Here is a 24,901-nt window from a genome sequence, read left to right on the forward strand (position 1 = left end):
GGCATGTGTTACTTAACAGAAAACTATAAAAAACATTCATATTAAAATAAAAACTTAGTAAAATACAGGAGTTTTAAATTTCCCTGCATCACTGATGCACTCTGTATATTCTTTGCTAAAAAGCAAAACAAATATTTCCAAATTTCACCATCTGATACTTTGAAGTAAAATTCTAGACAACAGATCATAAGTTTCATTATACTTACTTTCTGCTATTATTTTTTTTATCAATGTCAAGATTGTTGTTGCTGTTTTCTAAAAAACATTTTTCATCAAGAGAATTTCTGGTAAGACCCAGTGATTCCGACTGTACATATATTTCCTGAATTTGCTGGACAACCTTTTTAATTTCAATTTCGGAGATTTGAGAGTGCTTTTCTGGATCATATTCTTTGTCTAACTTAAGATTTTCATTCTGAAAAGAGCAAAAGATAAATAGATTAAAAGTCTAAAAATAAAATTAAGTTGATGCAATTAACAGTAGTTGCCTTTTAAAAAAAATCCAGAATACAGTATACTCTTGTTAATCAGAACTTCACTGATCTAGATTCTGCTTAATCCTTACAGCTGAAGAAAGGAAAAACTTTTACAGCAGAACTGTTACTACAATCAGACATAAATTGTTTTTCTGTGATAAAACAAAATTTATTAATTATTTTGAACTGGTAATTATTTATTTATAATTTTATTTATTATATGCGTACATTTTTCTTAGGTCTAACTACAGATATAGTTCTGACAGGAGTAATGGCTAGCCCTGTCATACGGAGTATATTATGCTTCAAGTGGTTCCAATTTAAGAACCCAGCAGGTTGGTCTAGTGGTGAATGCGTCTTTGCAAGTCAGCTGATTTCCAGCATTCAAGTCCTAGTAAAGGCAGTTACTATGAAATAGTATAATATAAAGACAGTTATGGATTTGAATACTAGATTGTGGATAACGGTGTTCTTTGGTGGTTGGGTTTCAATTAACCACACATCTCATCTCAGAAATGGTTGACCTCAGACTGTACAAGACTACACTTCACTTACACTCGTACATATCATCCTCTGAAATAATATCAGATGGTGATTCCCAGAGGCTAAATAGGAAAAAGGAAAGTTCCAACTGAAGAACTTTTTAAATTTACTTTAATTTTATCTTGATGTGTTTCTAATTATGTTTAAAAATTTTAAATATTTAAAAAAAATATCTTACCAATTTAATTTAGACCAGTCTACCCTTCTTTTTTTACTTTACCTTCAACCAGAGCATTATATAAAAGAAACATAATTTACAAGAATAAATCTTATTTCAAAATGCTATTAAAAATTATAAGCACCTTTTTTAATTAATTAAAAGGTTAGAAAACCTCTAAAGTATATAAACAGATTATATATTCAATCTATGTTGGATTATTCTTTTAACATACAGCTTCTTTTTTTTTAATTTAACATTCCCAACATGTATAGTGGAAATCTTTGTTATAAAAACTAAAATTTGAAAAAAAAAACACCACAGACAACAGATATAATATACTGTTAATCACACTGTTAAGGGGGTTTCCTAACTTTTTGAGATTGGTATCATTAACAACAGTGCTAATAGAAACTCCAGTGAAGAAAGTGCTGATAATTAGTTTGAAACACTTTTGGAGGAAGAAGATCCGTTAATCTGAAATGGAGTAGTTTATAATTATTAATAATTTTAAAATATTATCATGTTTCGCCATGATATTCAACAGAACTAAACTAGAATTTTGCTAACGAAGAATTTTGTTAACAATAAATAATTAATTATATACATAATACAGAAATAAAGAGCTCATAATAATAATTTAAAACTTAATTGTAATTTGTATCTTTAGAAATAAAATTCCTGCTTACTTACTACCTGGAAATAAAGAGTAATGTTAATAAAAATAGACTTATTTACTAACAAACTAATTTATTAACTTTTAAAACAAGACCAGGCTGATGAGCTATAACAGCTGATGAAAGGTAATGAATTTTGCAGCACATGAAAAATACTGTGCCTGATTGGGACTTGAACCCAGAACATCCAGGTGAAATTCAGAGATTTCTGCCATGCTGATCTGCACTACGGTAGCTGTTTCATTTTATTTTGTTAACATGATTAACAAATTGTATAAGTTTGAGTTATGTGTGCAGCAATACATGTAATATTTATACATAAGAAAAAACGCCAAGGATTACATTATAGCAACTATAACCTTTCAGATGAAAAATGAAAATGGCCCTTCACAGAGGTCAACAATTTTCAGAATACTTATCAGAGCCCAAAACTCCATTTTATCACATGAATTGATCTAATGTCTTTTTTGCCACACATTACAGTAAGCAGAGTGCCAAAGTGACTTTATTTAGAAAATAAAATATATTTTTGTGATATATTTCCTAACATATGGGTTGTTAATAATAAAATTACGTTGTTTCAATCTTATTGAGATCATATAGATAAACAAGGGAACATTGGTTTATAAACCCTTCAGTTTATTGTGCTGTCTACTTAGGTTCTGAATATCAATTGCTACTGGATAAGTTACCTTATATTAATGCTTTCAACTAATGATTACATTCACAAGTTATTTTTTATTTTCAGGCTGGCTAATTGAGTAACTGTATATCACAATCACAATCACAAAGTTTTTAAAAGTAACAAACTATGAAATATATAAACCAAATTATTGCTAAAGCAATTAAATTTACAATTCACAGTCTAATATAACAAAATAATGAAAAGGCTTGATTATTTTCTTAACACTATCTATGTAGTACTGCCCACTGTTTTCATAAAAAGATCTCTGTGTACCAAATAGATCAGAGCTCAAGCCTTTTCCTAATTTTGTTTTGTTAGACCAAGAATTATAAATTTAATTAGCATCTTTCCAATAATTTGGTTCGTGTAATAAGTTGGCTCAAAATTTACTACTTTTTAATAAACTTTGTGATTGTTACATAACTGGTTTATTAGCTAACCTGGGTAGTTAGAATAATTCTGGCTGTAACTCAAGATCCTTAAGAAATGATGTCCACTGTTTTCTGCAAGATTAAACATTTAGAGATGTTATATCCTTTGGTAAGCATGTTCTACATGCATCATAATTTTCAGACTATATATGTTGGCTAGGGAACAGTATCATGGCCTTGACTTTACTAAACCATAATCCTGGTTTACGTAGATATCATTTTGTCAACTTTAAATAATAACTTTCTGGGCTAACTCAAAGTTCACTTAACTGTATTACTATTACTAATTCACTTGACAATCCATGTCGTCTGAAGATCATGCAGAAGAATTCAGGACTAAAAAATATCTAACATATGAAAATGGAAATGGGAATAACAGCTCACTTCTAAACAAAGTACATAAAAACAAATTTAAAAAAAATGTACATTACATTAACGTATAAAAACCAAGACTTAGAAAAAAATATCAAAATTTAAAAATCTAGATAATATGGGCCTTAAGAACAATAAACAATTTATACTCAGAACACTTCATCAAACACACAGATTCTGCAGCCACCCATCAATAGGTCTAATGGTATACTGCTCTACAGGTTGCTGCATCCTCATAATGAACCTGGCAGGATCTAAACCCAGAAAGTACCCAAAATGGGGAGGATAAGAATGAAGAAAATCAAATTTTTTTATTCACAATCACAACTAAAGATTAACAATTGATTACAGCTCTCTTAATTTTTTTGGCGAGATGAATATCACAGCATATGAAAAATGATATGCCTAACTAAATTAATGAAACACGGGATGATGTATATATGAAAGAAATTCAACATCAGAAAAATAATTACATTCAGGAGGTACATTCAAGGCTCTTTTTAGGCAGTGGGCTTCATTCACACTTAAAATCTTTGGTTGATTAGATAATTTTATCCCTGGATAGAAGCAAAACATTACTAATCAACAAATTTTTATCAACCAGCTAAGTACATGCTGCAATAAAAATTGTTTTTTCTTGAGAAATTAAAATGGTCATCTCAAACAGGCTCAGGCATCCCATAGGTGTGGCAAGTGGAAATATCACACTGAACAACAAACTGTAACGAACAAGATAATTATTACTGTAGGGAGTAGTTACAAATTAGGTGTGATATTGGATGTTACATATAAATCTTCTTTTTGTGACTCTTCCAGTATTTCTTTAAAGCCTGTACTATAAATAATACAAAATATAAAGAGTTGCAAGAATGTATGATTAAAAAAGGCAGCACTCTATACAACTTAGGAAGAAAATAATAAACTGGTAGAGGTTACATGCCAAGGTAAGGATTAATAGAAGAGCAGTATTGCAAGGACAAATGTAATAATTAATGAAAGAAAAGACAATGAAAAAGGCTAAAAATAATGCATGATCAAATAAATTGATGGCAATTATCCAGCAACAAGTCAAATCAACAAAAATCAATCAGATGCGATACTAATGTTAGGGATATAGCTAAGAGCAGAGTACCTTCACGAGCAAATGGTTGTTCTGATAAAATTCAACATCATAATTTTTGAACAAAAAAATAAAAGGATGTAAAATATTTAAAAAATATTAATCAAAGGTAAAATTCATAGTTGAATGTAACTGGCCAAGCATTTGTGTTGCATTTAACCAACAACCTTGCGCTACTCATTCCATAAAAATTAGGTTTGATTCCCAGTTGAAGGCCAGTGTTTCACTTATAAAAAAAATTACATTAATTAGCCAAATGACTTTTAATTAATGAATGTACAAATAAATAACACACAGTAAATCATGTTATACATTTAATAAAGGAATATTTAGAAACAATTAATTTGTTGCTATAGGAATAAAATATTTAATAATAAATTTTCATGAAAACTTATATGCTTAAGTATGAAAATATTACAAAATTTATTAAATTAATGTTAATCAGTTTAAAGGTAAGCTATACTTATTTTATTCATACAGCTTACTTTATCTCAATCATAGGATATGGTTAAATTTCTACATTTTTTATAGTTTATATGCAAATCAGTTTGATATAAGTAAAGAAACAGTTAGCTGTTTGAATTTTTAGTCAAGCTAGATTGCCGGTCAAATTATTTCTATTATTAATTTTTTATTACTTTCCAGCGACTTTTACAGATCCTTCTAGTACTATTTTACTACGATATGACACAGAAATGTCGTAAATATGACCAAATGATTACGATCCTTTAGATGGCGTGTTGAGAGGTTTCAGATGCGTGCGTTTATAGTTAGTTGTTTGTAGGGTTCAATTAAAGCAAACGCGTATTTAATATTTTCTGAAAAATGGTTTAAATTTAAGTTCGAGCTGTTTTAAAGTTTAAACCCCGACGGACATACTAAGAGTTAGAATCCTCTTTAAAGTATTTTTCCTCTTCGTTTTCGAGGTAAAAAAGGAGGCTGCTGAATTTAAACATCCACTGAAGATGAATGTTCGGGATACCCAAAAACCGCTACGACCGACGGAGTCGTCACAAAATTCCACAATGCCCTATTAAATGATTGCCGACTGAAGAAAAATGAGCTTGCTGACACTGCAATCATCTTAATAGACCATATCTACTAGGTTTTACAAGATGTTTTGGGTATGAAAAAGCTTTTCGCTCTATAGATTGGAAAAATCAACCAAAGACGCATTCGACTGAACAATTCTAAAGGGTGTTTTAACTTATTTAAACGCGATTCTGTCGAGTTTCTTGCCACTAAATAAAATATGGATTCACCATTTTATGCCAGAGACCAAACATCCTTATACTTGCCCGAAAAAAAGTACACTTTCATAATGATAACGGGCCTGCACACACGTCTCGGATTGTTACTGCATTACACCATGACTTAAGTGGTGTTAATTACTGCCTCTTCCCAAAGCTGAAGATTTGGCTCAAAGCAGACGCAGACAAATCGCATTGTGCTGAGGATATTGAAAAGTCGGTCTAAGTATATCAAACTGCAAGGTGACTACGTTGTAAAATAAATAAAAAATTCTTTTCATCATCAGGCTGAGAACTTTCCGAACGACCTTCGTAATCGACCGTTCTCTTCGCATGAAATGTTCCTTCCAATCCACTTTCCTATTCTGACTGTTTTGATTAAGCTCCAAATTCCCAATCAATTTTTCTCCATTATTTCATTTATCAGTCATTCATTTAATTTTATTGTCATTGATTTGATTTCAGTTTATTTCTATAATTAATTATTCATGATATTTAAACAAATTATTTAAGTTAAACTTTCAAAAACTATAAATAATATTTAAAAATTGAATATTAACGTTTTTTAACCAGAATTTCGATTTACTTAACACGAGTTTTAAAAATACTTAGAAGTTTTAATGACAAGTTGAACCGCCTAACCGTCGTGCAATGGAATATACTATCACGTCAAGCAGGTTTTGGCGGGCTTTTCAAAAACAGCCATTTCATGAATTTGATTTATGATTTCAATTTCATAGTTTTAAATTGACACTTTATCAACATTGATTTGATTAAAGTTTATTTCTATAACAAATGTTCATAATTATTTTTGAACAAATCATTCAATATTAACATGTTTCATTAGCTAATTAAACAATCACTTCGATTCAATTTGCTTGTTTAAACAAGTAATTTTTTAAAACATCCAAATCATGGATGAATTTAATTAATTGGTATTTTCATCTAGCCCAACGCCAGTTTCTCAAAAAAACATGTGTTTACTTTATAAGGGTAACAAGTTTTCTTTTTTTGCAACATTACAATCAAAGGTCAACAAATATCTGACTGACATTGCTGGTCTTTGCAAGACGTTGTCACGCTCAAATCTCATGCGAAACGTAGTTCCACACAAACCAATTTTTATCTAATGGTATTATTTGTTTTAACCTCTGCAATCTTATTTTAACATGACACCCCAGCTCCAATATTTTGTTTTATTTATTCAATTCTTCGTTCTTTTGTGTAGAAATTGCCTCCTACTACATTCATTTTCATATCATATTTGGTCATAATATCCTCCAATTTTGAAATAAATTGGATAAACTCAAGTGCTTTATCTCCTAAAAACATTCTGTAGTTTATGAAACTTGCTAGAACTTATTTTCCTTTTTCTAATGCTGATTCCTTCATCTATTAGACCATTTTCATCGTATTTTTTATCATCCATATTAAATAAGGTTAAAGAAGGAGGGGATATAGACTGCACTGTTACCTTACTCCTCTTTGTAACTCAAAATACTCAGTTTATGCTATTTTCTGATTGGTTTATATTAAGTACAAACTGTTGGTATATGACAGTTGAGGACAGGGTAATTGTGATATGAACTGCGTTCAATGATAAATGTATAATAAAAACAAATTTAATACATACATTAAAAAACTGGTGTTTATGATGAATGTAGAAGCAACAAGCTATATATATATATATATATATATATATTAATCATAAAAACTCAAATCATCCAAGGTGAAATAAAACTGATGCTTAAAAATTCTTTCAAAGAAGGAGCATATATACATACAAGAGATGATCAAAGAATTAAAGTTTTAGCAGTGAAAGTGGCTTAAACAAAAATTTTACAGAAATATATACACCAAATTTATGAGCAAAGATGAAAAAAAACATCTATATTTGTTAATTTGTTATATATTCAAATAATATTAAGAAAAATAGTTGTGGGTAATCATAGGTTTAGGATCAGATTTAAGTTTATTCTCTAAATACAGAGTTATTGAGTGATCATATAAAAAAAAAAAAAAATAATAATTTTATAAAAGATGTTGCAATCATTGACTACAACTTAACAATTCATAAACACACCCAATTAACAACAATCTAAATGTAAAACTTACCAGTCTACATAAGAGCTTTTTGTACCACCAATTCTTTATCAATCATTAAAATACTATCTTCAGCAATTAGTTACTTTTCTCAGATGTTAAAACTGATAATTATCATGATGTAATGACGATAATGCATTACCTAAGGTATAATTGTAATGACTGATTGATGATGAATCTGATGGATTCAAAGGACATTTTATGTAAATGGTTAAGTTTGCATTCATCTTGCTTTTAATTTAGTATGTTTGGGGACAGTTTTCATTAGTAGTTGGTTAAAAAAATAACAGGTCAATAATACAAGAAGTTATCAAACAGTTTGTAATTATTGAAGAATTAAATTTGACAACAATGCAAATGAGTTGAATGTAAGCCGTGTCTCAGCAATTTCAGTTGTTTGTTCCTTAAATATTTGAAAAATCTGTGCTGCTGGGTTCTTTGACTTCTGCAAAAATTCATTTAATAATAACTTTTGAAAAGTTATGAAAATGAGGAGATTTATTTCTGAAACAGGTATTAACCATTGACGAGACACAGCTACATTGTTTTGAACCTGAGAGAAAGTGACAAAATTTAGTCTGGAAACTTCCTTTATCTACTGTTGCAAAAAAAATTCACTACTCACATATCTATCAGCAAGTTGATGATGATATTCTGGGATATGAAAACTCCTTTTTTATTGACTTTACATCTAAAAAGGAGAAATAGTGAAAACTAATGTAAAGCTATTGCTATCACTGAAGAAAATGAAAAAGTACAAAAGGCATCTTAAACTCTCAATTCAGAAAACTTTCTGATTTTGCTTCAGGACTTTGTTCCAAGGCAATTTTTATTTTTTGGTCCAGTTAAAGAAGAGCATTTTTGTTATGATTAGAGGTCATATAAGCGATGCCAAAAAGGCTAAACAACAGACAAAAAAGTTTCTTCCAGGAATGGATTCAAAAGTTTGCTAAAGAACTATTGCAAATAAAAATAAGTTTTTTTTTAATTTTACTTTAACATCAATATTGATTTACTCTAGTTCTAATATCAATACTTACAATTAATAACAAGAGTACATTTAAATTATTATATACTTGTAACAAATAATTATTATTCAAAACTAAGTTTTAATTTATAATTTATATTGTGTCTTTTTGCACAGATGACATTATTTTGAATACATAAAATAAATTAAAAAATTTAAGTGGAAAATATAATGATATATTGTTAAAACTGAAAAAGAAGATGCAACAAGTAAAAGATGCTAACTCATCTAATCAAACATCAATCAAAAAACGTACTAGTTCAACAGCTTCCCCACCAAAGCATCACGGAGAAAATAATCGTCCAAAAGAATTACAAGCCAAACTGTCATCAGACAGTAATGAAAATTTAAAATCAAGAAGTAGTAAAAGCAATAGTTCGAATGAATTCGTTTGCCGTGCTTGTGAACAACCTATTAAAGGGCTGGTAATATGGTTAGGTTATATGTAGAGGTTTATCATAATAAAAATTAATGTGATTTAGCAGAAACAATTAAATATATCATAACTTTTTATTATCAAAACACTGTACTCTCCCTTAACTGTATTGGTAAAAAAAATAAGTATGTGTTATATTCTATGTAAGGTCATTGGCCACTTGTTTAATCTAATGCCGTATAAAGCCTTAAAGATATGTTTTTAGATAAAAGTTAGTGATAATCTCTTTTTCATAGGTATATGCATATTTCATATGCATATTAAAAACTGAGAAAAAAAAATTAGCCAAACAAAAAATGCATACATTTCAATTAGGTTCTGATTAACAAACATTAGTCATGCGGATTCCAACCTGGGTCAACCTGCTCACAAAGGTCAGCAGTGGAACCACTGCAGACCTATATGGTAGAGTAGTAGTATTTCACCTGTAAGATCTGGCATTATTAATACAATATGAAATTTCCACAACATATTCCCCATGCACAATCTTTGAACTTATATTAATGCATAAAAATAATACAGAACAGATTTATGTCAGGAGGGTATTTATATCTGGCTATTCAAGTCTCCTGTACATTGTACATTCTTCTGTTAGTATTAAGATATGCCTACAAATGTAATAAAATGATGAATAATGACATATAATGCATTATTTCTTAGTACAGAAGAGATAAATCAATTTGTGGCATTATATAATCTCACAGTTTTTATAATGACTACAATATGTGTAAAGCATTTGAGGTACAAGTAGTCCTAGTTTCTTTTTCAGAGAGTAATGACATTCACTATACAGTTGGACTCTCATCAGAAGGGTTTACATAGTAAAGGTGTCGTATGTAGAAGTAAAAGTGACCTGCAATTAACTAGGTTTGTCATGCTGATAAGCAATATAGTTTGATGAAGAAAGTATTAAGAAACCATTACACTGTTTGCTTTTCCTAAATAAACTTTGCATGAGATGTTTGTTATTCATGAGAATGATTGCTGGTTTTATGAGTGACCTATATTTCATGTCAGGTTGTCTTGTAACCTTCTTAATTATGGAATCAAACATTCTTACAAATAAGTCAACCTCCATGAAAGAGTGCACCATCTTCATCATTTATCTAAAGGTTCCAGTTAAGTATGACCTTTTCCAAAAGGTACCACATTCCTGGTACACTACATTCCTTCTAATACTTCTAATATGATGTCATCAAGAAGGGGTACTGATGTAAAAAATGGAAAAAAAGCATTAAGAAAAAAATATATAGAAAAAATGTTTTAGATTAATTAATATGTTACAATGTTTACTAGTTAAAATTTACATAAATTTAACCCACACTCTAATTAAAAGATAAAAATATAGCTAATAACATCTCAAATTACTGTACTTTAGGCTATTTGAACAAAAAAATTAATTTTTAAAATTATCTTTCCTTTGTGATTAAAGCTAAATTTATTCATTCATAGCAACTCTTAGACTAGTGTAAAAAATAATAATAGAATCAGTTTTACTAATACACAAACAACCACATAAAATTTCATAATTTGTTATTTAATCTCTCCCAGAGACATAAGAAAAAGCAAAGCAGTTATAATATGCACACACATGCACAGTGAATTTTCTAACAAAGATCTTAATATTTTTTTGTACTTAAGTAACTATAGCATTGTTTAAGTAAATATATCATCTTATAAAGATTTTTACCCTTGCACCAATGGTTTTTTAAACCAATAGTTGATTTATCTATTAATTACACAGGTTAACAAAAAAAAAAAAAAAAAAAAAAAAATAATAATTTGGAGCAGAGATAAAAGTAGGTGAATAAGAATGTATTTTTTATGCTGAATCTTAAAATGAAATTAGTTTTTCATCACAATCAGATTTTTAGTTATGACCCTTTAAAATATTGAAAAACTACTTAAATAACAGAATACAAAACTATTAATAATAATTGCAATTAAAATTCCTACCTTTATTTTGCAGACGTTTATGTTTATCTTAATTCCTTTTTCCTTTTGTGTTCAGTGAAATTTTCTCTTTTTATCATCCAGCAGTAGTCACTCATCACAGATTCATCCCATCTGCCTTGATAACATTCTTCCATCTGCAGTACACCTTGGTGGAACCTTTCTCTTTGATCATTGCTGATGTCACCCAAGTTTAAAGGGAAAACGCCCAAATGAGAATGTAAAAAATTAATTTTCAATGATATTCTGCAGCCTAAATTTTTGTAGTTCACCAAGAGTTTTTTTATAAGCTGATCATGGTTTTCAGCTTTTTTGTTTCCAAGAAAACCAGTAACAATATCTTTGAATGACTTCAATGCTGCTAGTTCTTTAGGATTAAATTTGCTATCAAATATATTTTCATGAATTTTCTTATTTGTGGCCTGATGAATATTCCCTTTTTTAATTTGGCTTCACTTAATTGTGAAAAAATCTCAGCTAAATATTTAAAGCCGTCTCCATCTTTATCTAATGCTTTAAATCAATTCTTCATCAGGCCTATATTTATGTGTGATCTGTTTCGACAAGGGGAATATTGACAACATTTTCCTTTCCTGGGGTAAACTCATTTCCTTTTGGCCAGTCTTTAACTGTGTAGTGTTTATCTGTAGCTGACTATCCCACAAACTATCACTTTCAGGTCAGCAATGATTTACCATGAGTGTTCATCATACTTAATGGCTTTTAAGATTTTTGACATACATATGTTTCCTTCATTCCTGCAGCGTGTGCTACCTGTGTCAAAGCGAGCTTATTCAAGTTATACAAAAATACTGACTTGAAGCTTCTTTTTGATGAGTCTAATAAATAAACACCAATCATGAATAACATATTCAATGTCCAGTTCAGAAATTAGGCCCCTAACATCAAGGTAGGAACAAATTAAACCACCTCTTCTAAAGTATCAGTAAATTTTTGTTTTGATTTCTATATACTGAAATTTTAGTATCCTTGTTTAATAAATTCCATTCTATAAGATATGAACCTTGGAGTTCTGCATGTTGTTTTGACAAATACAAGTCATGAATTAGGTTGCTCAGTTTTGCTTGTGTGATGCGGTGAGGTTCAGTATTTGATTCTTGTGGAATGCAATTAATATCTGTTGAAGTTGATTCATCAGTTGAGCCTTCTGGGGAATCAGAAATTTCTTTCCAAGAAGTTGGAGTGATCGGAATTGGTAAATTGACAACTTGAAGTACTTGTCTCAAACTTTACGAACATTTGGGTATGCAATACTACTTTTATTGCTTGAATTGAAGCCAGTAACACTTGTTAAGCAAAAATAGCAGTCATCATAATAGTTAGTAGGCTCTTCCCAAATCATAGGTACACCAAAAGGCAAATGCTCCTTTTTTCCTTTTAACCACTCAGGTTAGTTTAACATAGTAGCACTTGATGCATGCTACATGTGGAGCCCAGGATTTATCTTGGTCTCCCAAGGGAAAGTTAAAATAGTGTTTGTAAGCAGTCTTGAGCAGATTCGATATTGATTTTTGTTGACTTTTATGGTGAATTCTCCGCAAACTATGGTGATTATTATTCATTGTAAAATTCACTATGTTTTAATGAATGAAAGTAAACTAAAATATTACAGAAATACTTAATTATAAAAATAATAATATAAATACTTAATTACTTAAGATACTAAAACAGTGCAATACACACACACACCTTAACAAATCTTGATGTTCAATAAAATACCAAAAGTTGTTTTGTCATAAAAATCTTTCACAAAATTTATGGCATCACTTATGAAACAATCTTTATAATATGTGTATCATAAAACCACAACCACAATTAAAGATCACAAGAAGTCATATAAAGAGCTGAACTCATACTGAAGAAAATTTCATCATGTTGAATTACTCATTACTTAACTCACTGACATGAAATGACATCATTTGACTGTTATGTATCAAATATAGGTCTACAGCATGCATCACAATATAAATCAGATGTGAATAAGCAAACATACACGTTACCCACCGTGTTTGTCTAATGGTTCCAAATCAGCTGATTTGGAAGTAGAGAGTTCCAGAGTTCAAGTCCTAGGAAAGGCAATTACTTTTATACGGATTTGAATACTAGATAGTGGATACCGGTGTTCTTTGGTGGTTGGGTTTCAATGAACCACACATCTCAGGAATGGTCAAACTGAGACTGTACAAGACTACACTTCATTTACACTCATACATATCATCCTCATTCATCCTCTGAAGTAATACCTGAATGGTAATTCCCAGAGGCTAAACAGGAAAAAGAAAAGAAACATACAGATGTACTAACTTATTTGTATTGTTTGTTCCACCAATGATGGAACAAATAAATTTAAGGGGTTGTAATTTAAGAATGTTACGTTATGGGTTGTTTCAGAATACATATTCAGATTCAGCATATAAAATACAATATAGAACAGCTACTCCCTTTTCATTTCCAAATTTTATGTTGACCAATGTTATTATTTAAATATCTATATTCAATACTTCCGATCTGAACTTTTACAGTTCTGGCAACTAATTCTTTCTTTGTCTTTGTTTTACTGTTATATTTTCTGCTTTTAGTATGTCATACGACTTGTAAGAATGATTAGGGAAATGGATCAATAATTAAAGAAGTATGGCTAATTATCAGCAACAAAATGTGGTGAGAAAGAAGAGAATGAAAAGAAATTATTTTAATGTTTCATGTACATGACAATAACTTTAATATCAGACAGAAGAATAAAGGGTTAATTAATAAGTACTAAAGGAAGGAAATTTCAACCAAAACAAAGCATTTACAGTGGGACAAATTTGTACCTATGAAGGCAAAAATATAAATGGAAAAGTCTTATTACATTCTAAAGTAACATTTGCAGTAGAGATACAGACTATTATGGAAAAGAAATGGAGCAGAACTCATGCTGGGGAAATAAGATTCCTATGATGCAAAATGAGAAAACAAGAGGGATATCAAGGTGATATTACGATTGAATAAAATGAGACTCTATTGGAATAAGTGTGTGAGTTGCTGCAATTGTCAAATCAATAGAATGGATTAGGGGAGAGACATCCAACATAGAATGAAGGCATTCAGGAATGCCATCTTCAACCATGAAGATGGTTGAAGGAAAGGTAGAAGAATTAAAAATTATGGGAAAAGGCAACATTTAGAAGGAAATGAAGAGAGAGTGAGTGAGAGGGTTGATGGAGAAACTTAATATATTACTTTGTTGTAACACACATCTGAGCTGATCAATGGAAAATTTCTGATTGGTAATTAGCTGCTCCCATACTCAATAAAGATATCAAGAGATCTCAATCGTGCTCGTGGATGGAATGCTTATAAACAGAAAGGCGTTTAAGCACTTTTTTGGTAACACTGCTAATTTTGTGGTAGTCCCTCAGTGGATAAATCACATCATTACTATCTTTTATCTTCAATCTTTGATATTTCCTTCCCTAGTGCTGTCGGATGGACAGCCATTGGACCCGATCGATGTATTAAGGGTGTGAAAATTTGTTTTCTGTTTAACAGTACAATATACCATATTTGGGGCTGAGGTGTTTGTTGGTTGTAACCAAGCTTTTAAATTCTTTACATGCATACATGATTTCAATCACTGTATATGTACTGTAAAATGAAAAAAAATTAAATAATAGACATTTTATGAACAATACATAAGTATGGTAATTATAAAAGTAGCTTTAAAAAAATTATGGTTATCTTGATGCTTCAGGTAGTGTCTAGATGAATTAAAACATTATTTATCATTAAAATTAAAAATAATAACATATTATTCAAAATGGAAAAGATGAAATCAAATAGTTTTTATAGAAAGCAATATTTTGTAATTTAATTATCAATTATATTTGAATTAGTTTTCAATCAAAGATGTGATTGAAATAAACTCAATGGTCTCATTAAAATGGTTATGGAATGATAAATGCCACAGAAAAAATGGTTGAAGAAAACCCTCATTTTAAAACAACTGCTAAGTGGCAAAGCAATAGCAGGATGAAACCACCTGAGGCAACAAAATCACTGTGTTGTTTTAGTTACATGATTAGTTGCAGCAAAACCTCTGTTTTAAAATAACTGTACACTGTAACTAAAACTGTAAGATAAAACGATTTTGAAACAATAACATGATTATAGTTTTATGATCTTGAGTTCAGAGGAGCAGTGCCTTACTATTAGTTTAAATATTAATATTACTAATAGTTTGCATAAACCTTAAATATTAAGGCTTATAAAATCTCAACATTTTTAATATTTTAACAGGTTGCAAATTCACAAAATAAGTTTGAAATTATGAATGAAGTAGATTTTTTTAGCGTCGATAAAGTGTGACTACAACAATGAAACATAATTGTTAGATAAAATATTCTGTTGAAAGAAAGCTGATAATCAGCTTGTCCTAAATATCAAACTCTTGTTTTATAAATGCTTTATCAAACATATGTTTGTACAATCATTTCAGCTGCAACCATTGTATACAAGTACATTATTTTATCGATCTCTAATTAGTAATATTCATATAACCATGGTCTGAGTCTATGGTCTCAGGTTCAAACTGTACTTAATTTCTGCATTTTCACACAATAAAAAATCCACAAGCTTCAACTTAGTCAATAATTAAACTATTTAAATAAAAATTAATAAATTTATACTAACAGATATTTTTGTAATAAAATAAATTAGTATTCACATGATAAAAACTGATATTTACCTATATGAACAACTACAATACTTTGATAATAAAATACTCTACATTAAAATTAGATATCATTTGGTCACTTTTGGTACAATTAGATAAAATATTAATGATACATTAATAAATGCAACAGAAATGAATGCTGATAATTTAAAAGTAGGAAAATAATTTTTAATAATTAGCTATTTTTTGCAGGCTTAGTATTAAGTATTTACTTTATTCACTCTAAAAAACAAAGTTTTACTTGTTTTCAATTCAAATGTATGACAAAGTTACCCATCTTAAGGCAACTTTGTATGTGCTACATACTTTAATACTGTTACTTGTAATATTTATTTGACATTAAATGGCGTAGAATAAATTTTTATAAAAAAATATGATTAATATATATATATATATATATAGAGAGAGAGAGAGGAGACCATTATAATTTGTATAACATTCGATAGCTGTAACAATAGAAAATGCAGATATGCAATATGCAATACGCAAAGCAATGAGACGAGGATTAGTCTGTTTACTCAAATTTTTATATGGAAGAAACAATAAATGACTGGAGCAATAGTTTAGGCATAAAAAATAATGCTAAAATTCAGCTATTATATTTGTATTTTTAGTTGGTCAAATACGTGGTGAATGATATGGATTCATAGCTGGGTAGAAATTCAATTAGAAAGTAAACAAGAATAAAACCAAGGAAATTAAATATAATATAAAATAGGAAAAGAATTAAGTATTAAGATACAGCTTAAAACAAAAAAAAATCACAATTTTAATTTAGGTAAAACATTTTAAAGGATTAGCGAAGTAAACCAGACTTACAAAAGTAGGAAGAGTTTGTATGCAGAAAATAAATAGAAACATAAATAAATAAATATAATAAATAGAAAATATCAAACATAGATTAAGGAAGAGAAAAAAAGAACATCTTTATAAAAAAATTTGTATGAAAGTAAGAAAATCAGAAAAACAAGTTACAGATATGCATTACAGAACATTAAAAACTGAGTGAGTGGATAAAATATGAGATGAAAAACTTTTAAGATTAACTGGGGATAATCTTGTAAAATAAGGATAAGATTGATGGGTCATATATTAAGATACCCAATTTGATACTAGAAAGAAATTTCTAGGAAAAAAACAAACAAAGAAAGACAAAATATATGAATATTTGAAGCAGATACTCGAGGGTGTAAGGTGTAAAAGGAATGTTGAGGCTAAGGAATTGGAAAAAGTGCATCAAGTCAGTAAAATGAAAGAAAAAAAAAATGTATAACAGACACGGATCAGTTTGATGCAATTTTGGAAAAAATAGGAAATTTCACCTTCTACTGATTTAATACAACAGATACATTGACAGTAAATTCATTTCAAGTTAGTAAAAAGAAAAAAGGCATGTTTTGTTTGTTTACATGAACGTCAACAATCAATCCTCTAAGACATGCTACTACAGATCAGAAACTTAAGATGTTTCTGATCATTTATTCTTACAGCCAATAAATTTTAATAAATTTTAATATTAATAATATTAATATAATATAAATAATATATTAAATTAAATTTTAATAATAATAATATCAGTGAAATTAAATAAAATTAATACTGAATTTAATTTAAATTTAGATAGTGAAGGCATTGGGTGAAACGTGGCATCAAGAACACTTTCTGTGTTCAGAATGTAAAAAACCTATAACGAGTAATAAGTTCAATGTAGAACAAGGAAAACCATATTGTGAAGATGACTATGCCGATTTATTCCTGAAGAAATGTCAAGGATGCAAAGCACCCATAAGAGATGTAAATATTAATTAAGATAAGATAACTTAATTTCTTTTAAACTTACATTAATCAATTTATATACTAATGATAATATAATTAAGTATGCAGACTTTATTCATTATTTATTGGAATATTGAAAAAGAAGTTAAGAAAAAAACACAAAAAATTAATAAACTGAGAATCATATTTCAATTATGTATAGCATTCTTTCTGAATAACAAATGCTACTGTTGCTGCACTGTAATTCCTATAGAAGTTACAGCTAAAGATTTTTTAAATTTGGAAAAAGGTTGTATTAAGGATGATCAAAAGTTTATTAGATTTGCAACTATTCCTACAAATTTAGAATTTCAGCATTATGTTGTTTTTGTAAAAATCATATTGTTCATATGATAAGACGTGGTTATTTTGCTATGATGTGGAGATTCTGTATTTGTGATTGTTTTTACAAGGTTGCTGAAATCATTTGTATTTCATGAACGAATGTTGTAGAATCAACAAAATTATATCTTCACACTGATATGAAGAAACCAACTAGATTAAAAATCTGGTTTTACAATATGTTGTAGATTGTGTCCTATTAACGAATGCCCACTATACATGTCAAGTGACATTATAATATTTTGTTTGGTAAATGTCAGTTTCATATTCCAAAGTGATGTGATGTTATTATATTAATTAGAAACCTTAAATAAGTTTTAAGTATATTAATGGCATTTGTCGGTTTAAGTCATAGTATATTAATGGTAATTGTCAGTTGCTAAGTGATGAAATATACCGGACAATATGATTGAAACAAATACATATTTAAGTGTTAGTTGAAATACACGGCAAGCTATGAAGCATTAAGTGGAGCACAGCCGTAGTCATTTTGATTTTTAGGAACATCAGGAATAGAAAATGGCCATATAGAACAATTTATTGTACAGGTATCTACCAAAAAATCAATCAACGTAAAATTTGCCAAACACCACCACCAGGGAAAACTGCTTTCTCTAATTTATGTTCCTTTTGAATGTTGTCTTTCAAGTTAATGCAGAATTGAAATTTCAATAAGCATTAAGTAAGATTAAAGTACATAATTGAATTTCAGATTTCAAACAAACTGAAATTTCACTTCAATATAAACTATGATCTGGCAGACCTTCAACCAGTTGAAACGTTGGAAATCCATAATACATTAACAACACAATCAATAAAGAGTGTTGTTAGGATAGTGATGAGATTTCAGAGACGATTATGTTGTCTTGGAAGAGTTTGTCTGTGAATGTTAATGGGAATACAAATTATTTTTATGTTTCTTCCTTGTTGGCAGAAAAAAACATTTGAATGTTTTGCACAATTTTAGGGAACAAGTAAAAATGAATGCTATCGGAAAATGCTGAATTGACCATAATCCAAGATGGTTAGACAAGTTTGATCCAATGTTACACAAAGTTGATTTGTTTTATGTTAACATAATTGTGCACAAAATAATTATTTCTTCTTGATAAACTGAGGATCAATTTAGTTTTGAAATGTTGAAAAGGTTATGTGATAATGCAGACAGTAATTAAATTTGTGGAGTGGCAATCTGAACCATTATGATGATAATGCTTCTGCTCACATATATCCTTCAGTGTGTAACAGTTTTTAGGAAAAAATATCATGATGGTTCCCCTGTTCATCTGACCTTATGACATGAAATATTTTTCTGCATCCTGGTATGATATACTAAATAAAAAGGAAAACTTTCTGCTGGGGTCAATGCTGTGAAAAGAAAACACTAATGGCCTTGAATTACATCAATACTGCAGACTTCCAGAAATATCTCCAACATTGAGGTAAAGCACTGAAACAATCTTATCAAGTCAAATAGAGATTACAACTCAGACCTATGACCAGAGAGATAATTAACTGTATACCACTTAGAGAATTATTATGGTGCAATTTATTTTAAAATATGTCTACCTGAATGCACAGTAAGTATATTGAGACATTACTCAACAGTATAACTGAAAATTACTGTTTTAAAACAGAGAATTATCTAGTTCAAAAGCGATGTCCTTAAATATTATATAGGTGGGTAAAAATATATTGGTTTTATTAATTTTTTTCTTCTTTATCTAAATTATAAACAGAAAAATTTTACAGTATAAACTAAGATGCTGTTTAGTAAAGCAAATTTTTTTTATTTCAATTCTCCAACCAACTTCTTTAACTTAAGTGTTAAAATATTTTAAATATCAAAATGTCTTCAGACAATAAAGGACAATGCTATTACAATATAATATTAAATGTAAAAATAACAGATAATTAAAGATAAAATATTTCACGTCATCTAAGTGAATGTGTATTATTTTATTTAAAAATTCTTTCACTAATGTTATCTTCTTTTACAAAATCGACATATTTGGTTATGATTAAAATTGGAAAATAAAATAAAAAACAAAAACAAGAATCAAACTGAAATGTTCTTTTAGCATCTATGCATTGAAAAAGAAACTGATTTTATCTTCATTTTGATTTGATTTATTTTAATTAACAAAAAGTCCTGTATTGAAAATTCACAGTTTATCCTATTGATCATATGCAGCACACCTGTTTAGAAATTTCACATCATCAGTTATGTTTTTTCTTATATTGTAATTAGGAAATTAATTTATTACTAATTAATATGTAAATTAATTTGGAATGAAAAAAAACTTAAATTACTATGTTCTCTTGCATTTTTGTAATAAATAATTAACTTTATGCAAATAAAATTACCATAAAAGTTAGTGAAACACATTTCACATAACTGTACCCACACAAAAGAAGATTTTACCTTATTACTATAACAAAAATATTAATTTTCTGAATATCCCAATTTATCAGAAAATGTTAATTCACAGTATGTCTGATAAATTGGAAATTGGTAAGTGGAATTAAAAAATATTTTATAAAACCTGAACACAAAAAATTAAAGACTGCAAATAAATGAAAAAAAAAAGAAGTTTATCCCGTTGAAAACTAGAAGAGCATGACAATATATTATACACTTCATACATATATATATATATACAAGTGTATATATATATATATATATATATATATATATATATATATATATATATATGCAATTCTAAGACAGTTTAAATTACATTTCTTATAAGATGGTAAACATTTTGTCATTTTTACACAATTGGAATAAAAAGGAGAAAATTATTTAATAGTCATAATCTAAATAATTAAATAAAATACTGCCCTTAATATCATACAATAATAGGAAACAATTTTTTGTTTTGTTCTTAGGTGGTAGTAATTGCATTAAATCAAACTTGGCACAAAGATCATTTTGTATGCATAATGTGTGGTACAAAACTGGCTAATAAAGGATTTTTTGAAAGGGAGAATAATCCGTTTTGCCATCAATGTTTTGAGGAAAATTTCTGTCCAAAATGTAATGAATGCAACGCTGCTATAACGGATACAGCTATAGTAGCACTTGGGAAAAAATGGCACCAAGAATGTTTTAAGTGTAGCGTAAGTATAATCATCTCTAAGGGGCTGTTCAAGTATTATGCAAGTATCTTACAGGGAAGAGAAATCACTCATCCAAATCACTGAAATGCCATATCTCTTAAAACATCTAATTATTATTAACAGTTTAGCTATTTTATCACATGCTATTTTCCAGAGAGAAAGTGATCATTATATGTCATCCTATTGCTGCATAATTAATTACACAAATTTTAGGGGCTAATTTGTACATCCAATGATGTAATATAGAAATCTTTTCTCTTTGTATAAAAGCTAGGTCAGTTTTAGCTTCAATCTTTTTTTTGTTTTCCCTTTACATATACCTCAGAAACTATCTAAAATTTAAAAAATACAAGTTATTTCATTTCTAATGTTTTTTTGCATGTTTTTGGTAATACAAAAACAAAATTTAATATTGTACATCTATGGTACAACAGGCACCAATCAGTGTGGCTTTCATTGATAGTAATGATGTTACATAGACAGCCACAGTATTTGTAGTGTTATAAAGTTTATACATGTTTCAGAACATTGATAGCTTTAGAAATTATAATTTGAGTAAGCAATAACTTATTATTTAGCAGCTTTAAATACAATAGATTTTTTTTCAATCTTATTAAAATAAGCATAAGATATGTATAAAATAACATTACTATCAATTTCATGCTTTAGGTGTAAATGAAATCAAATAACATAATCAAATTAATATTAATAACATAAAACATTGTCATACTTTGAATACAAAAACTTAATTTTTGTCTAAAAAATTGTTGCTGATACTATAGATATTTTTCTGGTTGGGTATACATAGCCTACAAAAATCAGCTGCCATTGTTAATTATGTCAACATATAAAGGTACATCCATCATAAAGTACAAGGAAATAGAAAACAGAATGATTTCTAATGGTGGGGATTATCTAAACCATTAATCAGTATTTTGAAAAGTGTAATAGTAACCAGTGCTATTTGGATTTAGGAAAAAAAATAGAATTTATACTGCACTGAGGGAATGAAAATTTAAAGTATTTTGTTTTGTGAAATCAATTTTCTCACAACTAAAATTTGTTTTAGTACATAAAAAATTATAATTTTCTCTTCTTTCTCTTTTCTTAATACCTTCATTATTACTTTGCTTAGATAATATATATTTATATCTGCATGAAACAATACTATTCAGGAAGCAGAAAATCTAATGAAGATAAATGCACTACTTCAGGGATTAGGAGTAATAAAAATATATTGCACTTGAAAAAAATTATTTATACAGCTGCAAAAATCTTAATCAGTTTTTACCACATATATTAGTTATATGTTTTATTTCCTGATTAAATTCGTTGTAGATTTCGAGCTCACACCTAAATTTGAGTCAACTCAGTACAAGTTGGCTCATGTAGTTGGCTGTTCATGCAAATACTAAAGAAGTGTTCATTAGCCAAGTTGAAAAGCAAATGTTTGTCAATATCAATCACAGTGTGCTATTGTACTCACAAATTTATTAAAAAATAAATAATATAATGGAATAACAAACTATTTTTATCAACAGCCACAAGGTAGAGTTATACAAACATGTATTTTTTTCTTCATATATTTAGATATATGGGCACCAAAGTATAATTGTTTGTTTGGCTCTGCAATAGTTTTAATACTTTTTTTTACTCATTCTGTAGAATGTTTGAAATACTACTGCTGTTCATGAATTTTAATGTACTTGTGTTACAGAACTGTCAGAAACCAATACTGGAATCAACATTTGAAGTTGTCAGCAGTCGTCCGATATGTTCAAATTGTTCAAATCTTGCATCAGAGCTTTAAAATGTGTACTTTGTTTTCAAAAAATTAATCCTTTATCATTATTTGTAATAAAATATGATTAAATTTACAAAGTTAACTTATTATAGGGCATAAGCAAAAATTAATGATGAATCCCACTAGTTTTATAAACTGTAAAAAACAGTTAAGTTATACAAGGCTCACAAGATTTATAATCAGCCTATAAGCATGTGACAATGGTTTATAAGAATGGAGAAAACAAAGAAAACTATAAAGAAATCAACTTTGAGTTAGAAATCAGAAATGCGAGGTTAATATTAAGGGGGTTATATTGGACTGGAGAAAAGCCATTATTGTGGCATAGGAAATTGTGGACTCCTTCTGCACAATCTCTTTAACAATGATTTTTAAGAGGATTTCTTAGACTAGTGTAAGTCAACCTTTTTATACCTATTGCTCACTTTTGTAGTAAAATTTTCTAATCGCCCACCGATTCCACAGTAATGGTGATTTTATAAAGTAGGCAAGTAACTGTACTTTATAAAATTTATAAAGATTATAATAGTTATTACTTACCAAATACTTTATGTTGGACTTTCACTAAGTTTGGCAGAATAAAAAATTATAAAAATGAATTACTTTAGTTAACTCTATTTTTTATTTATACTTTGCATACACAGAAGCATGAAGTCTGTTGAAATTACATTTAATTAAATTATTATTAGATCCCCGAGGCTGATGCTGTAAAACTAAATACTGGATATCTGGCTCAATTTTTATAAGGAAAAACAAAGGTCTCCTCTTTCAGAAATATTCAGGCGGTTTCTTCCTTTGGTCATATTAACAGCACTAAAGTCTGATTCCACAAGGTAAGAGATAGGGAAAGGTATCAATAAACTGAATATCATTTTCCACATATTTGGATATAAGACAGGCATTTTTTTATCTTGCCATAGGTTTTCATATTCACCACTATCAAATTTATGTTTACTTTCTTCATCATATCTAATTTCTAACAGTTCTTCTTGGCAAGTTGTATCAGCCTCTTCAATATTTGTGGTAAAAGGATTTTTTATTCAGTCAAACACCTTCAATTTCAAAATATCATCAAATTGTTTTTCCATGTCCAATTTAAGTTTGTTGAAGTGGCTACTGAATCTGTCAATATCCTCTGGGGTTACATCAGCTTTTATAGATGATAATTTAAGAAACTGATAAAATTCTCTCTTCAATAGATTACAATGAAATAATTCAAAAGTTTGTCAATAAATAATGACACAATACTTTGGCAACCTATAATAGTTTTATTAGCTCCGTGAAGCTGCAAATTGACTCATTAAATCTTGAAAATATCTGCCAAATAAAAGGCATCATTCTTTACTGCTGACATAGATTGGTCTCATTATTACTTTCAAAAAATTGTATGACACTATCATATAATGCTATAAAATGACGTGATTTGACAGCCACTGGACTTCTGTGTGCAAAAGTAACCTAATAAAATCTTCATTATTGTCCTGGCAAAGCTGTAGAAACATTCTATCATTTTTTGCATTGGATTTGATCTTTTTACAGCTTGAATTATTATAGTTAATAATGAATGGAGATACTTAGATGTGTTCCTACAAGATGTTGTCTGCGCACCACACAATGAATACATAATGAGCATACATTGATTGAGCTCCATCAGCAGCTAATGCAACAATATTATTCAAAGGCATATTATTTTTTGTAAAGTATTATTTCACAGTATTACAATATAGATAATCCTCTTGTATCTGTAATGAGATTTATTGCGAATAGCATTTCTTCTCATAATGTATTGTCTTTATCAAAATAATGTACATATGCAATAAAGCATTATTATCTGCAATGGTAGACTTGT

The 24,901-nt window shown here is 28.7% G+C and overlaps 2 protein-coding genes across 2 annotated transcripts in view; one reads left to right on the top strand and one right to left on the bottom strand.

Annotated features, from left to right (window-relative positions):
• The window catches only part of LOC142322973 (uncharacterized), a 108,515-nt gene that overhangs the window by 14,099 nt on the left and 69,515 nt on the right, over window positions 1-24,901 (bottom strand). The window contains exon 7 of the mRNA XM_075362071.1: window positions 207-415. Coding sequence (XP_075218186.1) covers window positions 207-415 — 209 coding nt within the window. The remainder of the gene's footprint in view (window positions 1-206; window positions 416-24,901) is intronic.
• On the top strand, window positions 9,042-23,058 carry LOC142323238 (leupaxin-like). Its single transcript, XM_075362608.1, has 4 exons — window positions 9,042-9,266; window positions 17,589-17,762; window positions 21,018-21,248; window positions 22,966-23,058. The coding sequence occupies exons 1-4, from the start codon at window positions 9,042-9,044 to the stop codon at window positions 23,056-23,058; spliced, it is 723 nt and encodes a 240-aa protein (XP_075218723.1).

Source organism: Lycorma delicatula, chromosome 4 (assembly GCF_047948215.1).
Source record: "Lycorma delicatula isolate Av1 chromosome 4, ASM4794821v1, whole genome shotgun sequence".
Taxonomy (NCBI): domain Eukaryota; kingdom Metazoa; phylum Arthropoda; class Insecta; order Hemiptera; family Fulgoridae; genus Lycorma; species Lycorma delicatula.

Bases quoted from the DNA above. Each gene is read 5' to 3' on its own strand.
- LOC142323238 (XM_075362608.1), top strand. From the start codon at position 9,042: ATGCAACAAGTAAAAGATGCTAACTCATCTAATCAAACATCAATCAAA. The intron at 17,763-21,017 runs GTAAATATTAAT...TTTTGTTCTTAG, and splicing joins GCAAAGCACCCATAAGAGAT to GTGGTAGTAATTGCATTAAA. The intron at 21,249-22,965 runs GTAAGTATAATC...CTTGTGTTACAG, and splicing joins AAGAATGTTTTAAGTGTAGC to AACTGTCAGAAACCAATACT.